We start from the raw sequence: 27,500 nt of genomic DNA, 5'->3' as shown, positions 1-27,500 counted from the left end.
GTGGCGGTGAAGACCCTGAAGCTGGGCACCATGTCCCCTGAGTCCTTCCTGGAGGAGGCTCAGATCATGAAGAAGCTCCGCCATGACAAGCTGGTGCAGCTCTACGCCGTCGTGTCAGAGGAACCCATCTACATCGTCACTGAGTACATGGGCAAAGGTACACACACACACATACACACACACACACACACACACACTGGACATGAGAGAGGAGTCACCTAAACTGTTAGACTGATGAGATCATCATGAAGCTCCATGTTAGAGGCTCTGAGCTCAGGGACCTGGAGAAGTCAAATGGCTCCAAGTTTGGATTCACACACAGCCAAATAAACAGCTGAATTGTTGTGGTTCCGTTGCCATGGTGACCCTGACTGTTGTGGCTGGGCTGTTGTTGTGTGTGGCGGCGAGGTCGCCTCTAAGAATTACCCGCCTGGAATTTAGAAGCTCCACAACAGAGAGCTGCAGATCCAACGTGTGTGTGTGTGTGTGTGTGTGTGTGTGTGTGTGTGTGTGACTACAGGAAGCCTGCTGGACTTCTTGAAGGATGGAGAGGGACGCAGCTTGAAGCTTCCTAACCTGGTGGACATGGCGGCTCAGGTAACAGCAGCAGATGGTTTCTATTGATCCGATACTGTTTACTGATGAAGATGAAGCCGAGGCTCACTGCTCACTGCTGGCTCTGCTGCAGGTGGCGGCCGGCATGGCGTACATCGAGAGGATGAACTACATCCACAGAGACCTGCGCTCGGCCAACATCCTGGTGGGAGACAACCTGGTCTGCAAGATCGCCGACTTCGGCCTGGCCAGGCTGATCGAAGACAACGAGTACACGGCACGGCAAGGTGAGGCGTGATGAAGAAGAAGAAGGACCGTGTGAAGGCGGCTCTGTAGTTTATGTTGATGATCTGATGTTCTGACCTTCAGGCGCCAAGTTCCCCATCAAGTGGACGGCTCCAGAGGCGGCGCTGTACGGGAAGTTCACCATCAAGTCAGACGTGTGGTCGTTTGGCATCCTGCTCACGGAGCTGGCCACCAAGGGCCGGGTGCCCTACCCAGGTGAGGGGGGGTCAGGGGTCAGGGGGGTCACAGAGGGGAAGGAAGCTGCAGTGGAAGCATCAGCATCAAATTAAAGCCCCGCCCCCGCTCACGTGTGTGTGTGTGTGTGTGTGTTGCAGGCATGAACAACCGTGAGGTGCTGGAGCAGGTGGAGCGGGGCTACAGGATGCCGTGTCCTCAGGACTGTCCCATCTCGCTGCACGAGCTCATGCTGCAGTGCTGGAAGAGGGACGCGGAGGAGCGGCCCACCTTTGAGTACCTTCAGGCCTTCTTGGAGGACTACTTCACAGCCACCGAGCCTCAGTACCAGCCCGGGGACAACCTGTAAGCCCCCTGGGCCGGGGCCGGGCGGGGCGGGGCCTAAAGGACACTGGAGTCTTCCCGGCCGGCCTTTGTTAGGAATCTGTACAGCTTCCTCCTCAGCTTCCTCCTCAGCTTCCTCTTTCCATCTTCATCTCCGTCTCTCCGCCGGCGTGACGGACGGACGCCAAGGAGACATTTGTGTGAATGGCAGCTGGACGACTGAAGGGCGCCGACGTGCAGCCGGACGCCTTTATTCAGTGTAAATAAGAAAATCTCCTCTTAGTTTCTGTTTGTTTGCTTCCTCCCACACACATGATCATGATCAAGTCAAGGATTCCTGCTGAAGCTGGTTGATCTTCTTCTGTCGGCCCGTCTCTGGGTCACAGCCCCCTGTGGGGTCTGAGCCGGTCCAGGTCCTCAGTGACCCGGTTCAGACCCGATGCTTTGTTCCTCGGGTCATCAGTCTGAATACAGAGATCTGATCCAGAACCAGAACCAGAACCAGACCCTTCTGCCCCTGTGTTGGTCTGCTGTTCATGTGTTACCACGGCAACACAAGTGACACATTATTCCCTGAGTCAAAACGAAGCAAAGGAGCTTGAGCTTCAGACTGAAACACACGCAGGCAGATGTGAGAAACATGAAAGATTTCATTTATAATCTGATAATCAGGCCTCACTCTCACACACACGGTGGCGTTTACAACCACTTCCTGCCTTAGTGGCGGTTTAACATAATAAGGTTCTGTTGCCCCCCCCTCAGTGCTGCTCAGCTACATGTTTACTTTACAAACACGTATGTTACAGACGAACACGTGAGGACGAGACTCTGATCACATCCAGAGACCAACAACCAACAGGAAGTGAGGCGTCACAGGATGTTTAGTTTAGTTTAGTTTAGTTTGGTGGAATAAGGTTTGAAGATCTGACGGTTTTATTTCCTCATTCCGAGGCGTCTGGTCGTCACGGCGACGGTTCAGGTGGGAGTGGCTCAGGTTTCCCGCCTGTGGACCGTTTGCTCCTGCACGTCCCTCCTGAGCCTGCAGGGGGCGCCACCTCACACTTCCTTTATGTTTGACTGACAGTAATGGAGTCTTGTTTCTTTAACTTTGCTTGTGGTTCACAGAAGAAGAGTGAGCCGCCGCTCAGCAGGGGGCGCTCACTCTGCCGCTCAGCAGGGGGCGCTCACTCTGCAGGGGGCGCTCACTCTGCAGGGGGCGCTCACTCAGCAGGGGGCGCTCACTCTGCAGGGGGCGCTCACTCAGCAGGGGGCGCTCACTCTGCAGGGGGCGCTCACTCAGCAGGGGGCGCTCACTCTGCAGGGGGCGCTCACTCAGCAGGGGGCGCTCACTCTGCAGGGGGCGCTCACTCTGCAGGGGGCGCTCACTCTGCCGCTCAGCAGGGGGCGCTCACTCTGCAGGGGGCGCTCACTCAGCAGGGGGCGCTCACTCTGCAGGGGGCGCTCACTCTGCCGCTCAGCAGGGGGCGCTCACTCTGCCGCTCAGCAGGGGGCGCTCACTCAGCAGGGGGCGCTCACTCTGCAGGGGGCGCTCACTCTCTCACTCTCTGTGTTTCAGTCGTGCAGCTGATGTCGCTTTCCTTCTTTGAATCTTTCATTTCCATTTTTTAACATTTCTGTTTTGTTAAATCAGGAATTTGACATTGAAACTCAAAAAAACAACAATAAACATTTTACACTCTTTAAGACACTTTGACTCTCCAGCCTGTGGTTTATAGTGTGTGTGTGTGTGTGTGTGTGTGTGAGAGAGAAGACAAACAGCTCAGAGTTGATCACAAAGTACTGATTAACATTCACACAGAGAGATCAATCATGTTACTATGATGGTTTCCAAGGTCAACGAGGTCACTGCTGCTTTGTTCTCTACGTTTGTTCCCATAGAAACTGTTGCTGTGCGTCCAGTAGACACAAACACAAACCTTTGTCATCAGGGATTGATTTGTAGATCAATAAGGTGATTGGCAGGTTACTAGCAGCAACGTAAACACTTCACCGTCACTCCTGTAACGCTCGTTTACTGTAGAGCTGTAGAGGTGCTGTGACTCCGCCCCCAGGTTCACAGGCCTCTGATCTCAGCTGGAGGTCAGGTGCTGTGACTCCGCCCCCAGGTTGACAGGAGCAGCAGCGTTCGTGGTTACATCACCATCAGAGTGTGTGTGGAGCCATAAAGAGCAGCAGAGCAGAGCGGAGCAGAGACAGAGGTACGTCTGAGTCCTTTCCTTCGTGATGATGATGATGATGATGATGATGATGATGATGATGTAGAATAATCACTTATGAACTTTCTGTGGAAGTTTTCAATAAAATCTCTAAATAAACCACAGATGTGTTAATGTGACGTCTAAATGTAAGAATGAGTCCAGCTGAGCCTGAGCCTGAGCCTGAGCCTGATTGATCAGGAGCAGGAGATAAATATCATAAATAAGCCAGATTTTTCCATTAAACTTGATTTATTTCAGCCTGATAAATCTGCAAATGTTTTGTAAAATGAAGGAATATCACAAAAGATTTGATGAAATCATGGAAATGTTTATGTTAAGTTTTTATAACTTAAGGACAAACAATAATCAATATTTCCTCTTCTTCTGGTGATTCTCTGTTTTTGTGTGATTACAGATTTAACGTTTGTTTGATTCTTGGCACTTAACGAACTTGAATGAGTCTGTTTATCACATAGAGAGTGTTTACTGAGGGAACCAGTGTGTGAGGAGTGTGTGTGTGTGTGTGTGCTCTCTTGGTTCTCTTGGTAAATAAGTGAACAAACTCAGAATGAAGCAGAAAGAACAAAAAAATACCTCAACCAAGCAGATCTGCTGCCAGGGATCTTTTTTATAAACAACATAACAAAGAGACTTTGATAGAGAGCAGTGACTCAGAGTGTCCACTGGGGGGCGCTGCTGCACTGAGACACTGAAGCACCATAGCACAGGAAGTCACTATAACACAATATAAAGCTAAAAGGATCCTGGTCTCTGTGTGCGGTGAGGCGTGTTGTGTTGTGTAGCGTGTAGTGTAGCGTGTGGGGTCACATGTTGGCGTGTTCTCCTCCAGGCTGAGGGGTGAAGTTAGATAAGTTAATGTCTGTGATAAGACGTCCATCAGTCTCTCTCCTATACGACTGTGAGGAGATAAGAGCACAGGTTTATGTCCCAGGGATTCATCAGGGCTAACTGCTGTCCTTCATCATCCTCCTCTTCCTCCTCCTCTTCCCCCTCCCCCCTCTCCCGGCCCCCCTTCCTCCTCCTCCTTCTCCTCCTCTTCCCCTCCTCCTCTTCCTCCTCCTCCTCTCCCTCCCCTCCTTCTCCTCCTCCTCCTCCTCTTCCTTTTCCTCATCCCCCCTCCTCCTCCTCCTCCCCTCTTCCTCTCCCCCCTCCTCCTCCTCCTCCCCTCTTCCTCTCCCCTCTTCTTCCTCCCCCTCCTCCTCTTCCTCCTTCCCTCCTCCTCCTCTTCCTCCTGCAGGGTTTACCATGTGTGCTGTCCTCTTCCTCTGAGTCGATCATGGAGGAAGCCAGTGTCCACGTCTTCGTCACCGTTCAGAAGATCTACTACCCGCTGCTGTGCATCATGGGTATTCCAGGTGTGTTTCCTGTGTGTGTGTGTGTGTGTGTGTGTGTGTGGTAGCAGCCGGTGTGTGAGGCGTCTGTAACCTTCCAGGCCTCTTCCTCCCTCCAGCAAACCTCTTCACCTTCTACATGATCCGGTTCCGTAAGTGTGGGATGTCTGAGGCGGCCATGGTTTACCTGAGCTGCCTGGCGGTGGTGGACACCTTCTACCTGCTGTGGGTGATCCTGCTGGACCTCACGCTCACCTTCTGGGTGCCGCAGCCCTTCTGGCACTCGTACCCGTGGTGCAGCATCATGGGCTTCCTGCAGTACGGCGCCCTGTACAGCTCCTCCTGGATCGTGGTGGTCTTCACCATCGAGCGTCACCTGGTCCTCCGCAGCACGGTTGCCAAGCAGCACTTCTCCCAGGCCCGGGTCACCAAGCTGACCTGCCTGGGCGTGGTCCTGGTGTCCCACCTGGCCTCCGTGCCTCTGGGCTGGATCAACCACGTCACGCCCGTGAACCGCACGGTGGACGGTCAGACCCTGACGCTGCGGCGGTGTCATTACCGTGACGAGACGTACTCCACCGTCATCGTCTGGGTAACCACCTTCCTCTCAGGCGGGGTCCCCATCGTGCTCGTCATCATCTACAACTACCTGATCGGGTACCACCTGTGCCGGGCCAGCAACCTGTTCACCAAGGAGGAGCGCCGCGTGATGCGGGGCCGTGGCGGCCGCGGCGTCCTGAGGCGGACCATCCTGCTGCTCAGCACCGTGTCCGCCGCCTTCGTGCTGCTCAGCCTGCCGCGCTTCGTCACCTACTGCATCCTGCGGACCGAGTACAACACGGAGAACTTCAACAGGGACAACTACGGCCTGGCCATCAACGTGGCGGGAGACCTGGCCAACATGCTGCAGAACCTCAACTCCACCACCAACTTCCTGTTGTACTGCGTGGTGAGCCGGCGCTTCAGGCAGGAGCTGCTCCTGGTGCTGCGGTGCCGGGCCCGGACCAGGGAGGCCGGGTCCCTGCTCACGCACACCACCGTGAAGGTCTTCACCGTGGCAGCGCAGGACAGAAGGTCGCAGGTCAGAGGGCAAACCTCCACCAAGGCCGCAGAGGAGGAACCGCCTCCAAAGATCTGAGAGTAAAGTGGAATATCAGACTCTCTTCTTCTTCTTCACCTCCATGTGTGTCTTTACTGCTAGTTTGGTCTCATAATGTTCTTATCTGTGTAAATACAGAAGTTAACCCTTAAGACTTAAAACAGATTCCAGGTGTTTCTAACAACACAGAAACTAAAGAAGAAGAAAAACAACAACAACACAGTGAATCAGCTGTAAAAACATCAGAGTGAATAAAGCAGCAGTGAGATTCTTCTTCTGTGGTCCTGCGTCTCTGTTCTGCTCACAGACCTGTGTGTGTGTGTGTGTGTGTGTGTGTGTGGGGTTAGTGAGTCAGAGTCTAACCTGATTGGCTGCAGCGCTCCTGTCTGGCTGAAGCAGAGCCCTGATTGGCTGCTGCTCTGCCTGATTTGCATAAAGGTGCAGTGGACTTTCCTGCTGTGCCTGAAAGAGAAGAGTGAGAAAGTTTCCTGTTCCGGTTCTCAACAACAGAGATCGGCTGAGAAAAGAAAAGGTACGAGGGACAACTTCACCTTCACTCTGTGTGTGTCTGTGTGTGTGTCTGTGTGTCCCTGTGTGTCTGTGTGTGTGTCTGTGTGTCTGTGTGTGTGTCTGTGTGTGTCTGTGTGTCTCTTCACGTCTCTTCACGTCTCTCTTCTCTCTACAGGCTGCAGATGTGACGCAACTCTCCAGCAGACTGTTTGACCTTAGAACAGTTTCACACCGGCTGTGTTGATACTTGGTGAAGGTACGCACACACACACACACACACACACACACACACACACACTCATAGAGGTAATTGGATCGTTCTTCTCTTTGTCCTGTTTAAACTCGACGCTTCCAAACTTCACTGTAACTCAACACAACACCTTCAGGTCTGAAACCTGTTTGCTTCCCCTGTGTGTGTGTGTGTGTGTGTGTGTGTGTGTGTGTGTCTCTCCTCGCTCTGTTGAACATTCTTCTCATTCCTCTGTCAGATCTCTCAGACGCTCAGTGACAACATGGACGCTTCTAAAGGTAAACAAGACTCAGAGCAGAGAGAGAAGAGCAGACTCTTCCTCCTCTCTGAGTTTGGAGCAGACACCATCAGCTGCTTAGTGAGGCTGAGGTGAACCTGCTGACGGAGCAGAGGAGGAAGAGGAGGGAGAGGTTCAGCTCCTCTGCTCTGTCAGATGGTCACCATAGCAACCACAGACGCTGAAGGCTGCAGAGGTCCTGACAGCCAGCAGGTTCAACTCTTCCTCCTCTCCCTCCTCTCCCTCCTCTTCCTCCTCTCCCTCCTCTCCCTCCTCTTCGTCCTCTCCCTCCTCTCCCTCCTCTTCCTCCTCTCCATCCTCTCCCTCCTCTTCCTCCTCTTCCTCCTCAGGTCCGTGTCCTCATCAGAGTTTCCCCGTAGAGACGGACGAGGCCATGATGTTCTCTCATCTGGACTCGGTCTGGCCCCCGTCCTGCCAGTGTACACAAACCCCCCAGAGGTCACAGGTCAGAGGCTCTGAGCCAGCAGGGGGGCCCCTTCTGCTCCACCCTGCCAGCCAGTGGAGATACCTGGACCGGCAGGGACCCGGGGCAGCTGGTGGGCCGGGGGGTCGTCACCCTGCAGCAGTTTGGCCCAGTGACTCCCTGCTGAGCCACAGAGGCTCTGGGCCTCCAAACCGGCCCCAGGAGGACCCTGCAGAGGACCAGCCCAGTCTGGAGCCTCCATACCCACTCAGGTCTGACTTCAGCGGCTCAGTCTCCCCAAGGTTTCCTGCAGCATGTGGACCTGGACCTGGACCTGCTCCGTGTGAGTACAGAACCAACACCACTCACAGTCTGAAGCCATCAGTAAGTCTGGATCACATCACAGCTTCACTGTCTACGTTCTTCTTCTTCTTCCCGCCCCCCTCCCCTGCAGGTGCTGACCCGGAGCCTCACGCCTGCTGGCTTCCTGTCTGTCCGCCCCGTCACAACTACAGTCCTCCCAGTCTCCCTCCTCCTCCTCCTCAGGTGCCTCCTCTCGTCTCTCAGTCCCTCACTCACATCTTCTCCTCCTCACTCTCGTGTTGTGGTTTTCCCGTCAGCCTACAGCTCCTCGTCAGCGTGTGGCGCCCCCTGCAGACGTGATGCAGGAGGTCAGCGTAGGCCCCTCCCTCCAGGCTGCAGGCGCCGCCCCCCTGAGGGAGATCAGGAAGACCATCAGCCTGCCTGCAGAGTGCAGTGAGTGTGTGCACACTGAGAGACGACGAGCAGGACCTTTATCTTTGAAGAACTTCAGAAGATCATTAGATCTAAAATGTTTCCCTAAGACTCAGAGGAGCAGAGATGTTTACTGTGTGTGTGTGTGTGTGTGTGTGTGTGTGTGTGTGTGTGTGTGTGTGTGTGTGTGTGTGTGTGTGTGTGACAGGGAACGTCTTCATCACGTACTCTGAGGACACGTCCAGAGAGATGATTCCTTTCACTAAGTTCCTGACGGACCAGGGCTTCAATCCTGCAGTAAGTTCTGTGCGTGTGTGTGTGTGTGTGTGTGTGTGTGTGTGTGTGTGTGAAGCCACTGACCCCCTGCTGTTCTACAGATCGACATCTTTGACAGCCGGCTGCGGGCGATGGGCATCACCAGGTGGATGGACCGATACCTGAATGACGTGAGTGTGAGGGGCTGCACACACACACTCACACACACACACACACACACACACTGCTGATGAGAAGCTGTTTGTTACAGAAATCAATGCTGATCATCGTGGTCATCAGCCGAAAGTACAAACAGGATGTGGAGGACGGCTGTGATGACGAGCACGGCCTCCACACCAAGTACATCCACAACCAGGTGAGGTCAGGGGTCAGAGGGCACCGGGGGGGCTGGGGGGGGTCGCACCAGCTCACACTGTCTCTCTCTCTCTCTCTCTCTGATTATTTTCTTCAGATCCAGAATGAGTTCATCCAACAAGGTTGTCTGAACTTCCGTCTGGTTCCGGTTTTGTTTCCCGGTGCAACCAAGGTGAGATCAGTCACCTGCTGTATATGTTGTAGCTTGTTGTTGTTGCTGTAGTCAAGGTGACGTGTGCGGGGTGTGTGTGTGTGTGTGTGTGTGTGTGTCACAGAGAGACGTCCCCAGCTGGCTGCAGAACACCACCATCTTCCGGTGGCCCTACGACACCCAGGGCCTCCTGCTGCGTCTGCTGAGGGAGGAGAGGTACATCATGCCCCGGGTGGTGACGGACCTGACCCTCACTGTGCGGGCGCTCTGAGCACACACAAACACACACACGCACGCACACACACGCACGCACACAGGCACACACACACACACACACACACACACACACGCGCACGCACACAGGCACACACACACACACACACACACACAGACACACACACACACACACACACAGGCACACACACACACAAACTCTCTGCACTTCTCTGACTTTATTAAATATGAACTTTATTCTTTAGTTTTTATTCTTTCATCTGTCGGCTGCAGCACAAAGAAGTTTGATTACAAAAACAACAAATGGAACAAAGAAAAGAAAAAGAAAACAATGAGACAAAGATCAAATAAAGAAAAAGAAAATAGAGCTTTAAAAAAGAAATAAAGTCAGATCAGAAAAAATAATATAAATATTATAAAGGATCAATTTCATTAGTTTAGAGTCATAAATGTATTAATAAAGGAATTTGAACAAATTTGTGCGGCAGGCTAAATGTTAAACTTTAAAATGTTTCTCTTTGTTTGTTGTTGAAGTGATTTGCTCTTTCTGAGCTCTTTCTTTGTAATGTTAACTCTTCACCACCAGGTGGCGACATGAACCAAATGTCTCCAAACCGCCTCATGGTTTCAGATTTGAGTCCAGAGCAGGCAGACTGCGCTTTGTTTGTTACCATGGCAACGATGTGTTTGGTAGAGTTGCAAACTATAGAAGCTTTGAGCAACAAATTCTAAAATGTGATGAAATCCTAATTACGTCAATAACAACAATATTTATAGACTTGTTTATTATGACATCACTCAGAGATCGACCCACCACTCTGCATGAGTTTAGTGATTTACTGATTGTTTTATTGTTGTTTTTTATAAAAATAAACACTTTTTGACAAAAGTTTGCATCAAAACAAAGCCTTTGAGTTTCCGTGGGCACAGGAAGTCTCATGACAGAAGCTTCCTGTCCGTTTGTTCCAGCAGGCCTGCCCAGCGTTTGGTCGCTCGGCTCGTTAACCAAACCTGACACTCAGATGATTTGCTGGAGTGTGAAAAAGAGAAGTGAGGTCCAGCGTTTATCAGCTCCCACACCAGAGCTTCCAGAGCTTCCAGAGCTGCCAGAGCTGCCAGAGCCAATAAATCCCCTCTGTTATTGTTCCTGGAGCTGCAGGCCGCGCTGCTCTGCCTTATCGGTGCGTCCAAAGCAGCCGGGGACGAATAATTCACCATGAATGAGGATGAGAGAGTGAAGGGGCGGAGCTTCTGTCCTCTCCTGTCCCCAGACCTCTCCGCTCCCTGAACCACGAGTTCATGTACAGACAGGACTGCACATAAGAGGGATGCATGTGTGCACCCTCAAAATGCCCCCACCCCCACCCCCAGAAAATGAAAATCTAATTGTTCTAGGAGAACCCCCCCCCCCCCCCCACACACACACACACACACACACACACACACACACTATCAGCCCTCAAACATGCTGCAGACGCTTGCTGCTGATTGGGTCATTACCAGAGCCAAACTCACTCAAGGTCAGTGCAGACACACACACACACACACACACACACACACACACATACACTCCATGTAGATGAAAACACTAATGATCCCCCTTCTTCCCTTCATCATCCTCGCCCACTGTCCCCGGCGTGAACCGGACTGATCCGGCGCCGTTATGGCTTCTTTCACTGCTGAGGAGGAAGCAGTGAGCTCAGCACATCCACACACACACACACACACTTTTATCATTTGTCTAACTCTTCTTCAGGATGAACCGACCAGGCTTTCTTGTTTCCTTGCATGTTTTATTGTTTTATTCTTAAATCACTTATATATATATATTTTCCTTAATAACTGTAAACAGCAGAGCTTCCTTCTGATCTCTGCTTTGATGAGGTGAAGCATCACCAAGGTTACAACGACGCTGAAATATGGCTTCCTGTTCCTTCAAAGTGACCCTGCCCCCCCCCCACCACCACATAGTTTCCAAGTGGTCGTAAATAAACATCATGTGACCTACGACCTTAGGATAAGATCAAACTTGTGTTATAATCGATCTCCGCACATTGAAGTTTTCACATTTCGACTTTAAAACGGCACTCTTTCAAACCCAAACCCTCGTTTCACTAAAAAGTGAAGATCATTATGCGCACCCCTGGATGTATGTGGTTTCCTGTCTGTGCTTTTATTTTGAATCTGTCCGGACCGGATGTAGCCGGATGCAGATGTTTCGTTGTAGCGCAGGTTTTGGCAGCATGGCGACATTCCGCTGCGCTGCTGTCAACAATGAGGCGCTGAAACACAGAAACACATCTGTGCAAACATCTGTGCGCAGCGAAACACGGCAGACATGACAGAAGTAAAGCGTCCTTCTGCTGTCAGCGAGAGACCAAAACAATTCACCCAACACGACGAACAAATACACGAACTGTGGTCAGCGAACTCCGAAAACATGCAAGAGTTTGTCAGTTAGAGCGACCGACAGTTAAAACACTCAACATATAAATGTTCTAAAGTATAAATGAAAGATTTATTACAGATTAGAGAGCACTTAATGTGGTCTCGCTGGTGATGCGTTCAGGTACTCGTTGGAAAATGGATTTTTCACAGAAGCAACAATCACGACCACGAGACAGTATGAAGATAAATGTAAACCACTTTTATGTGGTGGGAAATAATATTACCTTTAGGCGTCCATGCCCATAAACTAAGGTGTGAAACTTAACACGGTATATATATTGTTTCACTGGTTTCATATTTATCTTGTTATTATATCATATTGCTTTATTTCCCATCTGCAGACGAGTGCCCGAACGCAGCATTAAACTGTGCTCGTGGTTTATCTGCAGGGCTTTTATTTCGAAGGTCCCAGTCGGAAGTACCCCGTGTTGTGCATGTCGCTGGGCTTCACTGCTCTGTTAGCTTGTCTGTTATGGAAGAAGAAGGAGCGGAGCGGAGCGGCGCGGCTGTCTGACTCGACGCGGCTTGTCTGGACTCATGTCGAGGCGTGACCGGTGAACATTCAGAGATACACGCTGGAGACCTGGACCCCGTGTTTGTAAGTGAGCAGTAACCCCCTCACGGAGAGTTTAAACCCCGGGGCAGCGCAGTATGGAGCCCGCGGCTGCTGCTCCGTTTCACCGCCGTCGTGTGTAGCTTTCCCCCCGGCTGGAGCTCAACCTCCGCGGCGGCGCCTCCTCCGGATCTTTGTCCGGGTTTTCATGGGACTCCACCGGGCTTCCCCTGCGCTTCCTCCGCCCTGACAGCTCTTCAGACGAGTGGACCCACCCGGCGCCCCGGCGCGGTGCCTCGCATGGACTCTTAACCCTTCCTCGGCTCCTCTGGTGGTCTCTGGTGGTCTCTGGTGGTCCCTGCTGGTCTCTGGTGGTCCCCACTGGTCTCTGCCCGTCATGTTCGCCGTGCGAATTGTCACCGCTGATTACTACCAGGCGAGTCCCGTCAAGGACCTGGACGTCTGCTATTCCGAATTCCGGGAGAGCGATGTGAAGAAGGTGCCGGTGGTCCGGATCTTCGGGGCCACCCCGGCAGGTCAGTGTCCCCCCCCCCCTCCCTGTGTGTCTGTGTGTCCCCCCTCTGTGGGTAATGGTGGCGGGGCTCTGTGTCGGGGGTCGTAGCCGCCTTGAGCCGCAGATGATCGCGGTCAGCCCGGGCTGCTTTGTTCAGGGGGGCTAACGGGTCGGGACCGCAGGGGGGACGGGGCTGGTTTAGGGTGTTGACACAGAGTGGAGACCCGGGAGCAGCGCTCAGTAGGGCTGCAGCGCTGGGGGTCCTCCTCCTCCTCATCTTCTTACTCTTCCTCTTCCTCCTCCTCCTCACGGCTCGCTTTGTTTTCGATGGTGTCGCGGTGGTCGCAGCCCTCTCTCTCGGTTCCTCTCGGCTCCTTTCCCGCCGGCGCTGTTCACGTTTTGGCCCGCAGACCTCTGCAATCCGCCCCAGAGGTGTTTGATTGTGTTTGGATCAACCTGTGGAATGTGTGTGAGCTCCACACACACACACACACACACAGTGAGCTGCTTGTATCAGATCTGTGATTATCAAAGAGATAAAGACGTCATAGTTTAATGTAAACCTTACAGATTGTGTCAAATCCCAATATTTAGAGGAAACGGATGAAATGTTGTCAGAGTAAAGTTGTGAGTGTAAGTCTTCAGTCAGCAGAGGCACACAGGCTTCTCTGGACTGACTCACTCTAACCCTCTGCTCTTATTCTGGTGAGGCTCCTCCCCTCTGACGGGCTGCATTCTGGTCACGTGACCCGCTCAGGTGTCAATCAAGCTTTTACTCCCAAAGTGATGAAAGAAGTAAACACTGATTGACACCTGACAGCCCACAGGTCCAGGCCTCAGGGTCCTTGATGACACACAGCTGGGACACATCAGACCCTTCAACCAACCTGATGCAGCTCACTGTTCAATGCTAATGCTGTGGCTCCGCCCCCTTGTTTTGGGGCAGAGCTCAGCTGATTGGCTCATGTGACCTTTGACTCTCTTGGTATTCACCAGGTGTTGCTGCCTAGAAAGTCAGGTCAGATGAGGGGCGTACATGAGTGTGAGCTGAGCCTCTCCATGCGTGTTCTTTGTCATGTACATGTTCTGTGTCATGTACATGTTCTTTGTCATGTACATGTTCTGTGTCATGTACATGTTCTGTGTGTGAGCTCTTCTCTGTTTCATCCTCCTGCATCAGACTCGTCTCAGTTCAGGACCGAGCCGTGTCTCGTATAAACCTGAGTGTTTCCTCTGAGCTGTGCGTGGCTCTGCTCTCTAATGAAGCCGTCACCGCTCGGCCCTCTGGGTATCTTAATCCCTGCGCAGCAAAACAATAGAATCACAGGCTGCAGGTTATTAACTCCTCGGCCAAATCCTCTGCGACTGCGGCGCCCTCTCCCCGACCCGATCTCACAGATGAGAGGCTTTGGCGGCCCGTGTGTGTGCGTGTGTGTGTGTGTGTCTGTGTGTGTGTGTGTGTGTGTGTGCAGCAGGGTTTGGTCTCCAGGCGCAAAATGGAAGTCAGATTTGTGGCCGGCGCTGCGTCGTGTGTTAACGAGGACGACCTGCACCCGGGTCCTGTGGGTCCTGGGTCTGGGGCCCGGCTGTGGGGCGGTGAGTGTGAGCCCAGGAGGGGCGGGGGGGGGGGGGGGGGGGGGGGGAGCAGCAGGTGCGGCTCGGTCCGCTCCTAAAGCTGCACGTGTGCATGCGTCTGCTCTGATGCGAGCCGCTGCACACACACACACACACACACACACACACACACACACACACACACACACACACACACACACACACACACACACACACACACTGCAGCAGAGGCGCCGCTCCAGTGACAATAAACCCACTGTTGCTAGAGACAACGTGAAATGTGCTCAGCATGGCAATGAGGCTCCAGAGCTGAGAGGTACAGGAGCAGAGACCGGGGCAGAGCCTGGACCTGCTGGCCCCCCATGGTCCCGCCTCACAGCTGAGCTGGACCGGTGCCGTCTCTGTAAACACTCTGCTCTCTGGCCTGTGTGTCTCCACAGAGCGGCACACAGAGCGGCTGAGTCAGGGTCGCCTGCTCGCTCTGGGCCACAAATCAGCTGTTCTTTGTTTTCCTCTCCTCCTCTTTAGCAGAGAGTTCCTCCTCAGGAGCTGACGGGCCTGTGTGTGTGTGTGTGTGTGTGTGTGTCCGCTGTGTCTGCAGCCGCTCTGTGACTCTGGTGCGTCACCGTGCCAACAGTACAGCATGTTATCATATAAAGCAGCAGCAGGGAGGCCGGACCAGACTGTGTGTGCTGCAGTGATGCTAGGTGTGTGTGTGTGTGTGAGTGTGTTTTGAGTTCTGCGGTCAGAGCCTCTCAGCCCGGTCTGAGCCGGGCCAAGTCAGAGTTTGCTCTGCGTGCCAGGGAAATAAAATGACATCAGCATCTGGAAGGCATTGAGACAGAGAAGCTCTCCTCTCCTCTCCTCTCCTCTCTCCTCTCCTCTCCTCTCCTCTCCTCTGTTGGGCTGAAAGGGCCGACGCCTACAGAGGAGACATCTGATCACTTTAGAGCTCTCTGTCTCCTTCAACACCATCTTTACTAAGAAACTGGGTTTAGAGACTGAGAGTCAGGAGGACCTGGAGCTGAGCCCCCAGACTTGGGCCCTCCTCTCTCTCTCTCTCTCTCTCTCTCGGTCCCTCTCTCTCTTTAAAGGAGTCTCTTTGTTGTTCTCCCTCCCTCTCCCTCCCTCTTGCAGCTCTCCTCTTCTAGATCTCCTCTCCTGTACATTGAAGTCTTTTGTGGGCGGAGACCTTTGTGGGGTTTTGACGTCTTTGATCTTCAGCCGTGGTCCACAGACACACTGGTGTGTGTGTGTGTGTGTGTGTGTGTGTGTGTGTGTGTGTGTGTGTGTGTGTGTGTGTGTGTGTGTGTGTGTGTGTGTGTGTGTGTGTGTGTGTGTGTGTGTGTGTGTGTGTGTGTGTGTGTGTGTGTGTGTGTGTGTGTGTGTGTGTGTGTGTGTGTGTGTGTGGGGACAGTGAGGGAGTGTGTGACCAATTGACCTGAAGTTAAAAAGGAGGATTAGCGTCTCTCTCCCCCCAGGTCTCCCTCTCCCCCAGGTCTCCCTCCCTCCCCCCAGGTCTCCCTCCCCCCCAGGTCTCTCTCCCTCCAGGTCTCCCTCCCCCCAGGTCTCCCTCCCCCCCAGGTCTCTCTCCCTCCAGGTCTCTCTCCCCCCAGGTCTCCCTCCCCCCCAGGTCTCCCTCCCTCTCCCCCAGCTCCCCCAGGTCTCCCTCTCCCCCCAGGTCTCCCTCCCTCCCCACAGGTCTCTCTCCCCCCAGGTCTCCCTCTCCCTCCAGGTCTCCCTCCCCCCAGGTCTCCCTCCCTCTCCCCCAGCTCTCCCAGGTCTCCCTCTCCCCCCAGGTCTCCCTCCCTCCCCCCAGGTCTCCCTCCCCCCAGGTCTCCCTCTCTACAGGGGAGCCCAGAATGCCATCTGAAGGAGTTCCTCCCTGTCCATCAGTGGGGTCAGGGGTCAGGGGTCTGTGGCTCATTAGGCTGAAGGTCATTGCACCCTAAACTGTTTACGTTCTTCTCCCTGGCTGCCCGTCGCTCTGGTTCAGCCGCTCCAGCTGATCCTAACTCTCTAAGCTCTATGATGGAGTGAGATGTGTGAGTGGAGTTCAGCTGGAGCAGTCAGTCACAGGAAGTAAACAGGAAGTAAACAGGAAGTAAACAGGATCCCCTGCCAGCAGAACGGTTGGCAGGTCTCTGTTTCAAGATGTGATCAGTGTCATGGATGTGAGGTTAGCGTGTTCTGAGAGCCATGGTTGAGATGGGGAAAGCTCCGCCTCCTCCTGTAACCTGCTCTTTGTTTACTTCCTCTTCCTCTCCTGAATATTAAAGGTGTTCCCTCTCCTCCTCCTCCTCCTCCACAGCTGTGGGTCCAGACTGAGTCTCTGTTCTGTGGCCTGGTTGTTCTGTTTGTAAGCGTGTTTGCTGTAAACACAGCAGAGGAGCACACACTCTAAGCGTGGAGCTTCACACGCGTGTTCACCGTGCAGGGAGAGAGAGGAATGTCACAGACGGAGAGTGAACTCTGACCCCTGCTAATCCTCCCTGTGATGTTATTGTGCTGCGTTTGAGGCCCAGCTTCTTCAGGAAGGTGTGTGTGTGTGTGTGTGTGTGTGTGTGTGTGTGTGTGTGTGTGTGTGTGTGTGTGTGTGTGTGTGTGTGTGTGTGTGTGTGTGTGTGTGTGTGTGTGTGTGTGTGTGTGTGTGTGTGTGTGTGTGTGTGTGTGTGTGTGTGTGTGTGTGTGTGTGTGTGTGAGAGAGTCAGGAATGTGGTCCACAGGTTTGGGACAAAGCCGTCACCTCTGGTTGATCTCCTCTCCACAGCCGGTGTGTGTGTGTGTGCAGGCCTGATCCAGCTGCAGAATACAAAATCTGAGGCCAATAAAGGGAGCAGACAGACGTGATCAGATTGAAGCTGAAGTGTCCCAGGTTGTGTGTCTGTGTGTGTCTGTTGTGTGTCCTGTTGTGATCACAGATCCATTGGTTGTGTTTGTTTGTCAGCGTTGGCTGGTTGACCCAGAAGCTCAGCAGAGACGAGCTGAGTTAACGTGAGGCCGATGCTCTGATTATGAGTCCACGGAGCCGAGAAGACCGATGAAGTCAATAAGCCGTCCTCCAGCACACGTGATGCGTGTGGACCACAGGATGAGGCGAGCAGGCCTGCAAGGGAACACAACTTCCTCCCATGAAAGATGTTTACACGCTGAACTACAGTCACAGAACAGAGACATGACTGAGATCTGTGCCAACTCCAGAGGTTTAAATGAGAATAAACGTCTGAAAAAACAGATTTGTTGCCTTAATGCAGTGTAATCCAAGTTTAGAGTGCATAGAGACTAGAGACTCATCTACTCCTCTGTGTGTGTGTGTGTGTGTGTGTGTGTGTGTGTGTGTGTGTGTGTGTGTGTGTGTGTGTGTGTGTGTGTGTGTGTGTGTGTGTGTGTGTGTGTGTGTGTGTGTGTGTGTGTGTGTGTGTGTGTGTGTGTGTGTGTGTGTGTGTGTGTGTGTGTGGTGTGTCAGGCCTCTCTAAAAGCAGATAGCGTGTTAGAAATGCCGGGTGTGTCAAAGGGTTCCGGTGACAGAGAGAGAGAGAGAGACACAGAGAGAGGGAGAGAGAGAGAGAGAGAGGCCTTGCTGTAGCTCGTCCTTCAGGCAGTGTGACTCAGGTCAGACCTCCCCTGGTCTCAGACTCCAGCGTGTGTCGGCTCTCCAGGTATCAGAGCGGCGTTCCTCAGCTGATCCGTGTTGGTCGCGGCCTCTGCGTCCTTGGCCCGGTCCGACTGATTGATGGCTCCGATGCCTCCCTCAGGTTTCTCAGCGGGTTCCTGAAGGCGTCGCCGCAGCTCCGCCAGCCAAATGTAATCTGTCATTGACCTCAATTCACACAGAGTCAACTGAAGTTACACCAGCAGCTGTAGACCTGATCCTGGGTTAAAGGCACGCTGTGTTGATCAACCAACGAGAGAAAGGCTTCTTCCTCTGTGGTAAGAGCAGGGTCAGATTCAGCGAAGCTTCAGGTCGCCGCTCATCTCTCTGTGTTCTGGCTCTCTGTTCTCACTCTCTGGCCCTCTTCTCACTCTCTGGTCCTCTTCTCACTCTCTGGTCCTCTTCTCACTCTCTGGTCCTGTTCTCACTCTCTGGTCCTCTTGTCACTATCTGGTCCTCTTGTCACTCTCTGTCCCTCTTCTCACTCTCTGGCCCTCTTCTCACTCTCTGGTCCTGTTCTCACTCTCTGGTCCTCTTGTCACTCTCTGGTCCTCTTGTCACTCTCTGGCCCTCTTCTCACTCTCTGGCCCTCTTCTCACTCTCTGGCCCTCTTCTCACTCTCTGGTCCTCTTCTCACTCTCCGGTCCTCTTCTCACTCTCTGGTCCTCTTCTCACTCTCTGGTCCTCTTCTCACTCTCTGGTCCTGTTTTCACTCTCTGGTCCTCTTGTCACTCTCTGGTCCTCTTGTCACTCTCTGGTCCTCTTGTCACTCTCTGGCCCTCTTCTCACTCTCTGGCCCTCTTCTCACTCTCTGGTCCTGTTCTCACTCTCTGGTCCTCTTGTCACTCTCTGGTCCTCTTCTCACTCTCTGGCCCTCTTCTCACTCTCTGGCCCTCTTCTCACTCTCTGGTCCTCTTCTCACTCTCTGGTCCTCTTCTCACTCTCTGGTTCTCCACACAGGAACACGTTCTGCACCGTCCGTCTCTGTCCTCCTCCAGAGACGGGGCGTACCATTTTGTTCAGAGGTTCAACACGTGCATGGCCTGAGTGTGTTGACGGACATCGGGCCGTAGTAACGAGCTCGCCCGTAACATCCAACCTCAGTGTGCGACGCCGCCTGGAGGTTATTATCAGAGCGAGCACAAGGAGTAGAGGCCGAGCGGAGCAGAGCGGCGTGTTGTTGTTTTAGGTTGTTGCGTGCCAGGAAGCTTCACCGATGTGTGTGGGGGGGGGGGGGGGGGGGGTTGGCAGGAAACTTCACCAATGAGGTAATGTGACAGTGTGCTGGAGGGGGGGGGGGGCAGGAAGCTTTTTATCCTTTGTTGGAACTCTGTATGGAGAAAGTGGGCGTTTGATGTGGAGAGCCTGGGCCTCTGTACTGGATCAGCCCCCCTCTCCCCCCACACACACAGGGTTTGTGTAATGTGGCTCTGTGTGGTCTTGGGGGGGGCACGTGGTGTCGGTTCATTTCAGGTCCTCCACTCTCGTGTTTGGCTCTTCCTCTTCGCTCCTGAAAAGGAAGGGGGGGTCCCACACACACACGCGCACACACACACACACACACACACACACACACACACACACACACACACACACACACACACACACACACACACACACACACACAGGCCTGCTGGCACTGCTGGGCTGTGTTTCACGGCAGATTAAGACCTGGTCTGTAAAGAATGGAAGCATTTGGCAGGACGAGGAAGGTTTGAGTCACAGGAGGAGGAGGAGGAGGAGTGGGGGAGAGAGAGGGGGGAGAGGAGGAGAGGGATGGGGGGGGGGCTTTGAACCCACCATGCTGGGACGCTCAGCACGGACGTTAATGAGGCCTGTGTGTGTGTGTGTGTGTGTGTGTGTGTGTGTGTGTGTGTGTGTGTGTGTGTGTGTGTGTGTGTGTGTGTGTGTGTGTGTGTGTGTGTGTGTGTGTGTGTGTGTGTGTGTGTACAGACTCAGTGGTAGCATTAGAGGAGTGTGTGTGAGCTAAGGTGGAGAGGATCTGTGAGCTCTCTTCATCTGCCAACATGCTGAGGAGGGAAATACAGCTGTGGATCAGAGGGGGGGGGGGAGTGTGTGTGTGGGGGGGCTTTGTCCAGCATTCCAGCGTGTCCACAGGTGGGAAGCCCACAGAGAGGATGGAAGGCTGCGCAGTTTGGCACGCATCATATCACCATGGCAACCTTCCTGAGGATGAAGAATGTGAACCCCACTCCTTACATCCTCTCTGTAGATGACAAAAAAGGTGTGTGTGTGTAGAGTGCGGCGCCTCTAATGACTGCATGGTGACAAAGAGCGACATCCTTCACACCAGCATGATGGAGGTGAGGAGGAGGAGGAGGAGGAGGAGGAGGGAGGTGAACCAGGGGCACTTGTTGTTGAGAAGCTCAGAGGTTTGGTTCTCCTCTGCTGCCTCCTCGCCGGGAAACCCGAGCGTGGTCATCGTGTCTGTCGCCCTGCACACGGGGGGGGGGGGGGGGCCGTCCTGTCTGCTGGCTGAGGCGTGTGTGTGTGTGTGTGGGGGGGGGGGGGGGTCTGGATCTGGATCTGCTCAGCATTTGTTCTTTTCCTGGTCCACGTTCTGTTCCTTGGCAGTAATCGGCTCACTCACAGACATATCTGTGTGTGTGTGTGTGTGTGTGTGTGTGTGTGTGTGTGTGTGTGTGTGTGGCTCTGGCCCAGTCTTCCTCATGATGAGCGGTAGAGAGCGAGACATGAATATCAAATTTCATTGAAGCTGAGCAGAGCTGAGGGTCCACAGAGCAGAGAGCTCTACTATTGTTAGCTGCTGAGGAGAGACACACACACACACACACACACACACACACAGCTCTGTGGCAACACCTCAGCTTTATCCGTTTCTTCTCACACTCATTAATTGGATCTCTCTCTCCCTCTCTCTCTCTCTCTCTGTCTCCTCTCTCTCCTCTCTCCTCTCTCTCTCTCTCCTCTCTCCACTCTCTCTCTCTCTGTCTCCTCTCTCCTCTCTCTCTCTCTCCTCTCGCTCCTCTCTCCTCTCTCTCCTCTCTCTCTCTCTCTCCTCTCTCCACTCTCTCTCTCTCTCCTCTCTCTCTCTCCACTCTCTCTCTCTCTCCTCTCCTCTCCTCTCTCTCTCTCTCTCTCTCTCTCTGTAATCTAATGAAGGGGATTTTTCAGGACTCATTTTTATTCCTTGTTTCTCTTTGTTGGCGTTCCCTCTTCATTCCTTGAGGCTGAAGAAGATGAGAACGACACAGACCTGTAACCCTAGAGTGCTGTGACCCTGACCCTCTGTGTGGACCTCCTTCCTCCTTCCTCCTCCTGCAGGCTGTGATTCAGTGCTCAGGCTCAGCTTCAGTCTCGTCTGAGCTCAGCTTCAGTCACAGGAGGCCGGTTCATTCCTCTGCTTTATGTCCCACTGCAGCATAATTGAATTAAGCTGCTGCTCCGCCTCCTCCCCTCCTTCCCTCCTCCCCTCCTCCCCTCCTCCCCCTCTCCACCCCTCACTGCGTCTTCCTCTTCCCTTCTCTCCTCACCCCTTGTCACCGTTTCCCCTCCTCCTCCTCCTCGCCTCGCTCGGCTGCAGGAACGGAGACCCGGCCTGGATCTGGGCGTCCTCTCCCGGCCCCGCCCCCTCTCCAGGCCCCGCCCCCTCTCCTGGCCCCGGGCGGTGCTTGGCCTACATGGCTACATGACTCTGATGCTCTCCATATTTGTGAGCGGCGCTGCAGGCAGAGCGGCCGTGTTTCCCCTCTGCACCATAGAGGAGTTCACCTGAGGTGGTGTGAGAGTGAGAGTGAGTGAGGGAGGGAGTGAGAGTGAGGGAGGGAGTGAGAGTGAGTGAGTGAGAGAGTGAGTAAGGGAGGGAGTGAGAGGGAGGGAGGGAGTGAGAGTGAGTGAGTGAGGGAGGGAGTGAGAGTGAGGGAGGGAGTGGGAGTGAGTGAGGGAGTGAGAGTGAGTAAGAGAGGGAGTGAGAGGGAGTGAGAGTGAGTGAGGGAGTGAGAGTGAGTGAAGGAGGGAGTGAGAGTGAGGGAGGGAGTGAGAGTGAGTGAGGGAGTGAGAGTGAGTAAGAGAGGGAGTGAGAGGGAGTGAGAGTGAGTGAGGGAGTGAGAGTGAGTGAGTGAAGGAGGGAGTGAGAGTGAGTGAGGGAGTGAGAGTGAGTAAGAGAGGGAGTGAGAGGGAGTGAGAGTGAGTGAGGGAGTGAGGGAGTGAGAGTGAGTGAAGGAGGGAGTGAGAGTGAGTGAGGGAGTGAGAGTGAGTAAGAGAGGGAGTGAGAGGGAGTGAGAGTGAGTGAGGGAGTGAGAGTGAGTGAAGGAGGGAGTGAGAGTGAGGGAGGGAGTGAGAGTGAGTGAGGGAGTGAGAGTGAGTAAGGGAGGGAGTGAGAGGGAGTGAGAGTGAGTGAGTGAGAGCGTCCTGGTTCACAGGGTTCTTCCTCTTCCTGAGCTCTCAGCCTGCTAATTACACTCTGACTGCTCATCTCCCTCTTCCTCTTTGTCTCATCATCGCTCCTAATCACCATCCTGACTGTCTGACTCAGATCCCTCCAGGACTGATCTGTCTCTCTCATTTGACTTCTTACTTCTGCCAGAGTGCAGCAGCTCAATCACTCCTCTGATGATCGATACAAAAGTGATTATTACAGCGCCACCATCAGGCCCAGCAGCACCAACATGTCATGGCTGCTCCATGCAGAACTTTACACACACACACACACACACACACACACACACACACACACACACACACACACACACACACACACACACACACACACACACACACACACACACACACACACACACACACACACACACACACACACTCTCTCTCTCTGCTCCAGTTGTGATTAAAGTGACTGATGCGGTTTGCTGCGTTGCAGGCTGTGTGAGTTCTCTGACAGACAGACATACAGGTTTGTCTGTCTCCTTGTCCGTCTCCTCCTCCTCCCTCCACTGAGCCGTCTCTCCTCAGACGACCTCGTCCTCTCACAGTCTGACTCCTGCAGGATGAGCGGTAACAAAGCCGGCGTCGGCTCCGGCCCGGGTTTCCTCAGTTTGGACCTTCCTCTACCTGTCTCTGGTGTTTCTCTGCTTGGTTCTGTTGGATCTGAATCCCGGACCTCAGTCTTCATGGTAAATGAACCCACTTGGTTTGTGTTCATGAGACTATTACCATGGAAACGGGAACCCTTCCCCTCAATCTAAGGAGAGGATGTCTTCTTTACTTTACCGTCTCTCCGCTCCTCTGATCAGAACCTCATCTTTCATCCCATGGCCTCAGAATGGACCGCAGCCCTCGGCTCGGCTCGGCTCGGCCCACCGGCGTCCACGCAGTCACAGCACGGCTCAGAGAATACAGGAGCGCACGACGCAGAGCCGTGTAATTAGTTCATAAAACAGAGAGCATAAAGCCCACACACACACACACACACACACACACACACACACACACACTCTCACACTCTCTCTCTCTCTCTCTCTCTCTCTCTGTCTCTCTCTCTCGCTCTCACACACACAGCTCATTCATGATGGGAGTGAATCCTTTAGAGGGAGAGTGATTTACAGGGCCGTCACCTTCCTCACTCCTCTTCCTCGCTCTGCTCTCAGTCAGGAGTTTGATGTAATCCTTCAACCTAAACATGAAGTAAATGTTCATGTGTTATAGAAGAAACTGTGTGTAGATGAGCTCTCTCTCTCTCTCTCTCTCTCTCTGCCTCTCTCTGCCTCTCTCTCTCTCTCTCTCTCTCTCTCTCTCTCTGCCTCTCTCTGCCTCTCTCTCTCTCTCTCTCTGCCTCTCTCTGCCTCTCTCTCTCTCTCTCTCTCTCTCTCTCTCTCTCTGCCTCTCTCTGCCTCTCTCTGCCTCTCTCTGCCTCTCTCTCTCTCTGTCTCTCTGCCTCTCTCTCTCTCTCTCTCTCTCTGAGGCAGTGGACAGAAGTGAATCTGTCCTCAGGAGCCTCTTCCTCTTCCTCGTTGGTATGCATGAGGGCGTCCAGCCTGCAGATCAGGTCATGGACCTTCTGTACGGCGGTGGGAGTGAAGAAGCTTCCAGACTCTCTGATCCCCATGTTTGTGCCGCAGCCTTTTCCCCGTCTGACCGCGTGCGTCCTGAGGTTTGTGCCGCCCACTTAACCCGACACGCCAGAGTCACGCTCTGTTTACAGACGGGCGTGTGCGCCGTGAGGGTTACCACGAGGAAGAGGAGGTCACCACGAGGAAGAGGAGGTCATCATGAGGAAGAGGAGGTCACCACGAGGAAGAGGAGGGTACCACGAGGAAGAGGAGGGTACCACGAGTAAGAGGAGGTCACCACGAGGAAGAGGAGGTCACCACGAGGAAGAGGAGGTCACCACGAGTAAGAGGAGGTCACCATGAGGAAGAAGAGGTCACCACGAGGAAGAGGAGGGTACCACGAGGAAGAGGAGGGTACCATGAGTAAGAGGAGGGTACCACGAGGAAGAGGAGGGTACCACGAGGAAGAGGAGGGTACCACGAGGAAAGGGAGGTCACCGTGAGGAAGAGGAGGTCACCATGAGGAAGAGGAGATTACCACGAGTAAGAGGAGGTCACCGTGAGGAAGAGGAGGTCACCGTGAGTAAGAGGAGGTTGCCACGAGGAAGAGGAGGTTACCACCAGGAAGAGGAGGTCACTGTGAGGAAGAGGAGGTCCACCTGAGCCTCTGCTGCTTCCTGTTCCCTCAGCTCTCTCTGTGTTGATGCTTTACGTCTCACAAACCTTCAGCTCAGTTGTGTTCTCTTACTCAGGCAGAGGGTTTGGTTCAGGGAACGACTGGATCTCTTTGGTTTCCTCCCTCAGTTTGGCCTTGGCGCCGTGCGGCCTTGTGATCGTGTCGTTGCGTGTGCGTGTGTGTTAACGTTCAGCTTCTTCCTCTCTGCTCTCATTAACGTCTCTCTCTCTGCCTCACACCCAAACATCCTGGCCCTCAATTTATTCATCTGTCTCCTCAGCCACTCACCCCTCCCTCTACACACACACACACACACACACACACTCATTAACATTCTCTCTCTCTCTCTGTCTCTCTGTCTCTCTGTCTATCTGTCTCTCTCTCTCTGGCCTGACCAGCTGGGTGGAAAGAATCACTTGTTTATCTCTCCTGCTGTCTGTCAGGGGCTTTTGCTTTACCGGCGGCGTTGCCTAGCAACTGCAGCACAAGCCGGCATTGGTTTGAGCGAGCAACAGAAACTCTATGTTGACACGGCGATGATACTGGGAGGGAGAGCCAGGATGTACAGTGTGTGTGTGTGTGTGTGTGTGTGATGTCCAATCAAGGCCACGTCGTTGAGGATTGATTACATTTAGTGATGAGGATGCAGAACATGATGAAGATGCTCCTGTCTGTCATCACAGTCCGGTCTCATCTGGGGTTGTTCAGATATTAAGAGAAAAGAAGAGAAAATCAAACCTCACTTATTTATTTAAGTGAAACAGTGTGTGTGTGTGTGTGTGTGTGTGTGTGTGTGTGTGTGCGCGCTCTGCTCTTCAGGCTCAGCACACTGTGTTCCCTCAGTCTGCAGCGTTTCTAGACGTCTGATTCCAGCCCCTCCTCCTCCTCTCCACACACACACACACACACACACACACACACACACACACACACACACATGCAGTCACACGTGTCCTGACTGAATAAGAGGCTCTTCATATTTCTCTACATGTGTGCTGACAAACATCTCTGAATGAATTTAAAGAACAGAGTGATGATGAGATGTTTGTCTCCTCAGAGTTCTGCAGGATCCTGGCTTCATTAGACCAGCGTCATTATGTTTGATGCTGAGTGGCAGAGTGAGCTCAGTGTGGAGGGGAGGAGAGCAGACTGGAGCCTGGACATGTAGAGACACGTCCAGACCAGGGCCCAGACCAGAGTCCAGACCAGAGTCCAGACCAGAGACTAGCCCTGAGTCCAGACCAGGGTCCAGACCAGGGCCCAGACCAGGGCCCAGACCAGGGCCCAGACCAGGGCCCAGACCAGGGCCCAGACCAGAGTCCAGACCAGAGTCCAGACCAGAGACTAGCCCTGAGTCCAGACCAGGGTCCAGACCAGGGTCCAGACCAGGGTCCAGACCAGGGCCCAGACCAGGGCCCAGACCAGGCTACAGACCACAGTCCAGACCAGAGACTAGCTCAGAGTCCAGACCAGGGCCCAGACCAGGGCCCAGACCAGGGCCCAGACCAGGGCCCAGACCAGGGTACAGACCAGAGTCCAGACCAGAGACTAGCTCAGAGTCCAGACCAGGGTCTAGCCCAAACAGTCAGTATGAGATTGTATTTATAGTCGTTTGGTCTCTGAGCCTTTCCGGAAACATACCAACATTAGTCTCCCATTTTTCCCACATGGACCTGCAGCGTTCCCTCTTTAGTATCCCATAATAACCTCCTTCCTTGTTGACGTCCCTCTCTGTATTCATCTGCGTCACATTTGGAGCAGAGCAGAGCCTTAGTTTGCTCCACGTGTTCTCCTCCCTCTTATGTAACTCCACTTCTCCTCTTCTCCAGTGTGAATGCGCTGACCCAGCCCGATGATGACAGAACTGGAGCGTCTGCAGCTCGCCGGCAGATTCACCTCAGATGACTCCACTCTCTGTGTGTGTGTGTGTGTGTGTGTGTGTGTGTGTGTGCACGTCTGCCAGTGATGATGTCACACTGCTGTCCCCGTTATAAATAAATAAATCCCCCTGCACCGCCTGACCTCGTCTCACACCCTCCTCCCTCCAGACCTCCACCCTCGCTGCTCTTCCCAGCTGGCTCCGCCCACAGCCCCGCCCCCTCCTCCTCCTCCTCCTCCTTGTAGTTATTAAGCTAATGGATTTCTTGAACAGCGTGTCCATCATGTGTGGTGACATTACAGGCGTTTTCTCGCCCGTGTGTCCGCTGTGCAGATACAGCAGCATTCATCCTGTCTCAGGGGAGAGCGCTCACAAAAGTGTGTGTGTGTCTGTACACAAACGCACTGAGTTGTGTGTCGTTGCTGTGGTCTAAGCTCCATGTTGTTGTTGTTGTTTGTGCTGCAGGTCAGAAGACGTGTCTCCATCTCCACGGCGTCTTCCCCTACGTCTACGTGCCGTACGATGGCGTGGGGCCGCAGCCGGAGCGTTACCTGCGTCAGGTGGCCTTCAGCATCGACAGGGCCGTCAACGTGGCCATGGGAAACCCCGCCTCCGGTGCCCAGCACGTCTTTAAGGTGGTGCTGGTCTCTGGGATGTAAGTGCCTCAGCTCTGCTTCCTGCTGCCCTACGTCTCATCCTGGAGACATCGGGGACCATTCCAAACTCTAACTGTGTGTCCTTTGTGTCTCCTCCTCCTCCTCCCTGCAGGCCGTTCTATGGTTACCACGCCAAGGAGAAGCACTTCATGAAGATCTACCTGTACAACCCTCAGATGGTGAAAAGGTGAGCTCACCGTGGGTCCATGCCCCTCAGTTTGCACCGCACTTCGCCCCGCTCGCTAAACGCTAATCGACCACTGTGCGTTTGATTCAGATTGATTGTGTGTGTGAGCCAGAGCGAGCGGTGTGTGTGTGGA

The 27,500-nt window shown here is 53.6% G+C and overlaps 4 protein-coding genes across 7 annotated transcripts in view; all 4 read left to right on the top strand.

The window, feature by feature from the left end:
* LOC143014174 (tyrosine-protein kinase Fyn-like) overlaps positions 1-3,067 on the top strand; it is a 7,449-nt gene extending 4,382 nt beyond the window's left edge. The window contains exons 7-11 of the mRNA XM_076167963.1: positions 1-157; positions 521-597; positions 689-842; positions 925-1,056; positions 1,176-3,067. The exon at positions 1-157 is cut by the window's left edge and continues 23 nt beyond it. Coding sequence (XP_076024078.1) covers positions 1-157; positions 521-597; positions 689-842; positions 925-1,056; positions 1,176-1,384 — 729 coding nt within the window. The 3' untranslated portion in view covers positions 1,385-3,067. The remainder of the gene's footprint in view (positions 158-520; positions 598-688; positions 843-924; positions 1,057-1,175) is intronic.
* Positions 3,068-4,783: 1,716 nt separating this feature from the next.
* On the top strand, positions 4,784-6,068 carry LOC143014173 (putative G-protein coupled receptor 139). The gene is made up of 2 exons (XM_076167962.1): positions 4,784-4,954; positions 5,050-6,068. The coding sequence occupies exons 1-2, from the start codon at positions 4,876-4,878 to the stop codon at positions 6,066-6,068; spliced, it is 1,098 nt and encodes a 365-aa protein (XP_076024077.1). The 5' UTR covers positions 4,784-4,875.
* Positions 6,069-6,473: 405 nt separating this feature from the next.
* Positions 6,474-9,523, top strand: traf3ip2a (TRAF3 interacting protein 2a). Of its 3 annotated transcripts, none has more exons than XM_076167969.1 (11): positions 6,474-6,561; positions 6,715-6,795; positions 7,028-7,067; positions 7,417-7,833; positions 7,945-8,036; positions 8,111-8,246; positions 8,434-8,522; positions 8,603-8,671; positions 8,752-8,856; positions 8,953-9,027; positions 9,131-9,523. In XM_076167969.1, the coding sequence occupies exons 3-11, from the start codon at positions 7,052-7,054 to the stop codon at positions 9,275-9,277; spliced, it is 1,146 nt and encodes a 381-aa protein (XP_076024084.1). In that variant the 5' UTR covers positions 6,474-6,561; positions 6,715-6,795; positions 7,028-7,051; the 3' UTR covers positions 9,278-9,523. The 3 variants fall into 3 exon arrangements, with proteins under 3 accessions (XP_076024084.1, XP_076024083.1, XP_076024085.1); XM_076167968.1 differs by having other exon boundaries at positions 8,603-8,677; XM_076167970.1 differs by lacking the exon at positions 7,028-7,067 and having other exon boundaries at positions 8,603-8,677.
* A 2,581-nt stretch (positions 9,524-12,104) lies between these two features.
* Positions 12,105-27,500, top strand: part of rev3l (REV3 like, DNA directed polymerase zeta catalytic subunit) — a 44,646-nt gene continuing 29,250 nt past the window's right edge. For both annotated transcript variants that reach the window (XM_076167965.1, XM_076167964.1), the window contains exons 1-3: positions 12,105-12,777; positions 26,990-27,179; positions 27,293-27,367. In XM_076167965.1, the coding sequence (XP_076024080.1) occupies positions 12,639-12,777; positions 26,990-27,179; positions 27,293-27,367 (404 nt within the window). In that variant the 5' untranslated portion in view covers positions 12,105-12,638. The remainder of the gene's footprint in view (positions 12,778-26,989; positions 27,180-27,292; positions 27,368-27,500) is intronic.

The sequence above is a fragment of the Genypterus blacodes genome, unplaced genomic scaffold, assembly GCF_046128005.1.
Source record: "Genypterus blacodes isolate CSIRO-AG114 ecotype Tasmania unplaced genomic scaffold, CSIRO-AGI_Gbla_v1 ptg000183l_1, whole genome shotgun sequence".
In the NCBI taxonomy this organism is placed as follows: Eukaryota; Metazoa; Chordata; class Actinopteri; order Ophidiiformes; family Ophidiidae; genus Genypterus; species Genypterus blacodes.
The sequence above is the reverse complement of the archived record's forward strand: the minus strand, read 5'-3'. Positions and strand labels throughout refer to the sequence as shown.